Source organism: Cyprinus carpio, chromosome A23, assembly GCF_018340385.1.
Source record: "Cyprinus carpio isolate SPL01 chromosome A23, ASM1834038v1, whole genome shotgun sequence".
Classification (NCBI taxonomy): domain Eukaryota; kingdom Metazoa; phylum Chordata; class Actinopteri; order Cypriniformes; family Cyprinidae; genus Cyprinus; species Cyprinus carpio.
In genome coordinates, this window is record NC_056594.1 from 18,817,112 (window position 1) to 18,821,049 (window position 3,938).

The 3,938-nt window shown below is 33.6% G+C and overlaps 1 protein-coding gene across 2 annotated transcripts; it reads right to left on the reverse strand.

Moving 5' to 3' along the window:
- Positions 1–563: 563 nt before the first annotated feature.
- LOC109048197 (mitochondrial E3 ubiquitin protein ligase 1b) lies at positions 564–3,649 on the reverse strand. 2 transcript variants are annotated; one of them, XM_019065889.2, is made up of 5 exons: positions 3,578–3,649; positions 3,000–3,138; positions 2,839–2,926; positions 2,602–2,722; positions 564–1,629 (listed from the first exon to the last, which is right to left on the reverse strand). In XM_019065889.2, the coding sequence occupies exons 2-5, from the start codon at positions 3,117–3,119 to the stop codon at positions 900–902; spliced, it is 1,059 nt and encodes a 352-aa protein (XP_018921434.1). In that variant the 5' UTR covers positions 3,120–3,138; positions 3,578–3,649; the 3' UTR covers positions 564–899. The 2 variants fall into 2 exon arrangements, with proteins under 2 accessions (XP_018921434.1, XP_018921436.1); XM_019065891.2 differs by lacking the exon at positions 3,578–3,649 and adding an exon at positions 3,244–3,335.
- Between the last annotated feature and the right edge of the window lie 289 nt (positions 3,650–3,938).

Sequence of the window (3,938 nt, forward strand, 5' to 3'; positions counted from 1 at the left end):
ATACAGATATATGTCTGAAAGAAAGGTAGGTCTGAACTTCAAATAATAAGCAATAAGCAAAGCAGTTGTTTATCTTACACGACTGTTACACAACCCATAAAATCACACTGACTGATCAACTACAGAAAAAAATGTCTTTATTATTTTCATGCCATTATAATATTGTTTGTAAATTAAGCACAACTAATATCAAACCAATAAAGTTTCACACCGAAGAACAAAATGATGTTTTAAAACTTTCTCTGGCATTTAGAGACTGCCAATTAATAATTCAGATGATAATTTTTAAAATCTCTCTCTCCCCTCTCAAACAGAAATGTTTTACAAAAAACAAATCAAAAAAAATGAAATTGAAAAATTAAATATATGATACTGACATCCAGTTAACAAGTCAATATTTAACCCCAAAATGTAAAGAATTTGAGACATTTTATGACTATTATGTATAGTAACATTTTCATCATGACTAAGCAGATTCCTTATCTCAAATTTTCACTATTGTGATGCAAAAAATTTACATTTTAATTGCAAAGAATAAATGTAAAGTATACAAATCAATTGTATTGCTTTTACTTAAATGTTTTATTAAATACATAAATCTTTGTATTACAGAAGTTTTTAATAAAATAAAAAATATTGTATTCCTAGTCCTAAAATGGGCTGTTTTTTGGTGAAATAACAAATGGCATTTCATTTCAGTTCACACAGGCACAAGGGATCATTATAATTGCCAACAGTGTGATCAGTCAACAGAACACAAAACCCAACTCAAACTGGATGAATATTTTTCTGCTGAGTATTGGGTTTATGGCAGATTCTCACATCGACTGATATTAGATGCTGTGCTCACACACAAAGTGCCTCATTTCAAAGTAAGTGCATACTACATATTCAAGCCTCTAGCTGTTATACAGAGGAACAATCCTGTCTATTCTAGCCCTGCAAATGGGACATTTCTTAGGTTCGGGAAGGACCCTATAGCACTCCTCACAGGCACACACGTGACCACACTCTAGAAACACGCATGAGCGCTCACGACTCAGGCATATTGTGCATGTAGTAGGAGACAAATCATCCCCCGCCAGGTGGAGCTCCTCTAAACGTCTGCTCTGCCACTTCCTGTACTCGTCCAGCAAGCTTCGCTCTTTCCTCCGCTCCTTACGCAGCACGTACTGCCTCCACAGCAGGTAGAATAGTGTGGCGCAGGCAGTCAAGCCAAACAGCACCGTCAAGACCCTCCAGATCCGCAGGCGACCCTCTTGCTTACTCAGGAGCGTGTCGTAGTCGAGGCAGCTGAGGAAGTACCGCAGGCCCTGTTTAGGGGGTTGAAGACGAACCAGGTTGTTGTCCAGCACCAGCTCCCCAACACCCGTCATGCTGGCACCCAGACGCAGCATTTCTTCAGTCTCCTGGATGCCCTGCGGACGCTCGCCGCTGATGAAGTGGCTGATGACGTTGGTCAGAGACTGCTGGGAGGGGTGGAAGTTCTCATAGGTGGTCTCCAGATCCAATTCAGCTGCATCGAGTGGACGGACCACTCGTACTGTTGTGGGAACAGTGTCATCGTGTGGGGCGAGGTCAAAGGGCACGGTGTTGGTGCGTTGGTGGATGACCTTTTCACAATCATTCCTTAAAGAAATATGTATTAGCAGAGGAAATTAAATAAGGTATATACAATTACTGATAGTGAAAAATATATATTTTTATTATAAGTTACTGATGCTGCATATGGTTATATAACATGATTAAAACAATAGATATTTCAATAAATTCTAAGTCTAATAAAAATATGAAATAAAATGTAACAAAAAATGTAAAACTTATAATTAATAAAAACTAAATATGATCATAAATATCATTTATATTGAAACAATAAATATTTAAAGTATACTCTATTTTAACATATAATAATAATTTTAAATTATATCACAGTATAAAAAATTAAACGGAGCATAATTATTAAAAATTAATATTTTTACACATTTTAAAAATATCAAATTTAAAAATAAACATTTAAAGTATAATGCAATATTTAAATATTAAGTATAATTCATATTTAAAAATATATAATTCTTTCAACATTATATAAATATTACTATAAATATTTAAAGCATATAAAAAGTATAATTATTAAAACTAAATATTACTTATATGAAAACAATAATGAATATTTAAATAATTTAAATATTTAAATACAATTAAGTACAAGTAAAAATTTAAGTAGTGTAATTTAATTTAAAAATGCAAATAAAGTATAATTATGATAAACTAAATCAGAAATATTTTATATTAAAACTACATAATCACAAAAATAATTATTAGAAACATACACATATATACACACACACACATATATACACATTTTCTAATAATTACACTTTAAATTTATGTTTAAAAAGATCTTAAAACCTTTTGATCTAGATGACTGAAATGTTTTAGACAAATACACATTGTGCCAATATAAATTTTTCTAGAGAGCTGATATATAAAAAACAAACTGTAAAGAAATGACACTGTAATATACAATACACATAGTATATACATATAGCGTACAAGTTCTATAACCGCATTAATGGACAGTTATGTATTACAAACAAGTACCACAGATGAGTTGTACGATTCCACACCATCTTCTTCTCTTTTAGGGTTAACCTCTCGATGACCCCTTTACAGTTGTCTACAAACTGACTGTTCAAGGTCTCCTTCACCGAGCGCACAACACCTAAAAAACATATCAGACACCAATTAAATACAATTTTTCCTCTAATTATTTTCCAGTTAATCATTATTGTATCAACATCAGCAAAGTGCAATACTAGATTTATTTCAGAAGCTAACCTTCAATAACTGCATAAGGAACACATTTTCCTGGTGCTTCATCGAGGATAGTTTTGAGATCTGGATTTAATGGCATCTTCTTGGCCTCCTGTTAAACAACACGCTTAAGTATGATCTAATTCTTGTAGTACTGTCATTTAAAGAAATGCACGTTCTGTTACCTTTAATCTGGCTACATGGCTCGACTTCCTCCTGTATATGCTGTACAAGACAGCAGTCAGAGCCGAACTAGTGGCCAGCAACACAATCTGTGCTGTCGAGGGTTTGCCACTGGTCTCCATCCTTCAATCTACAGTCCAGCTGAGTGTGAAAAAAATAAAACATACAATGATTTACATCTCTAGTCTATGTAGACACAGGACAACAAGAGAAACTCTTTCTCCAAGTCTGATGTCAACAACATACCCATTCCTAGCTTATGGGTTAAGTCTTTGTATTTTCTTATATTATAATACTTCACTGTATCAGAAAATTAAACGATCAATATAATGTTTTTCACCTTATCGTAAACATATCACAAATAACTTAAGTAACTGTTAACTAACATAAAAACAAAACAGCTGCAAATTAGCTTGAATGGCTAGCAATGTCTTCCGTAAACAACCAGCTTAAATATGCGCTCTCAAAACACAAGTTATTGTATTTGAATATGTTAGAAACTGACGACATTGGTAGCTGGAATAATATAAAAAGGATTCGACGGAACAAACATGCACCTAAGAAAAGGTTATTTGACTACCTTCACTAAAGCTGTGCTGGTGTGCAACTGTCAACTCAAGCCCCTTCATAATAAAAGTCCTTGACAGCGAACGCTCTTCTGCTTTGACGTTTTTTGTGACGTTTTCCTCTCAATCCCTGCACATTTTGCGTGTCTCTCTCATCTAACACACCTGTCAACTCGGCAGCTCAATAGTAGAGACTGCACGAACTAGATTTGGGTTTGTGTGAGGGTCCTCAAGAAGAAAAAAAAAAAAAAAAGTTTGAAAGCCATTGGATTAGACCATGTTAAAATAACATATAAAGTATTTCGAAAATAAGCCTACTTGCACACGCAATGCCTTTTTTTTATGAAATATTTTTTTATTTATTAAATAGCTAAA

Bases quoted from the DNA above. Each gene is read 5' to 3' on its own strand.
- LOC109048197 (XM_019065889.2), bottom strand. From the start codon at position 3,119: ATGGAGACCAGTGGCAAACCCTCGACAGCACAGATTGTGTTGCTGGCC. The intron at 2,927-2,999 runs GTAACAGAACGT...GTTGTTTAACAG, and splicing joins GCCATGTAGCCAGATTAAAG to GAGGCCAAGAAGATGCCATT. The intron at 2,723-2,838 runs GTTAGCTTCTGA...TATGTTTTTTAG, and splicing joins TCCTTATGCAGTTATTGAAG to GTGTTGTGCGCTCGGTGAAG.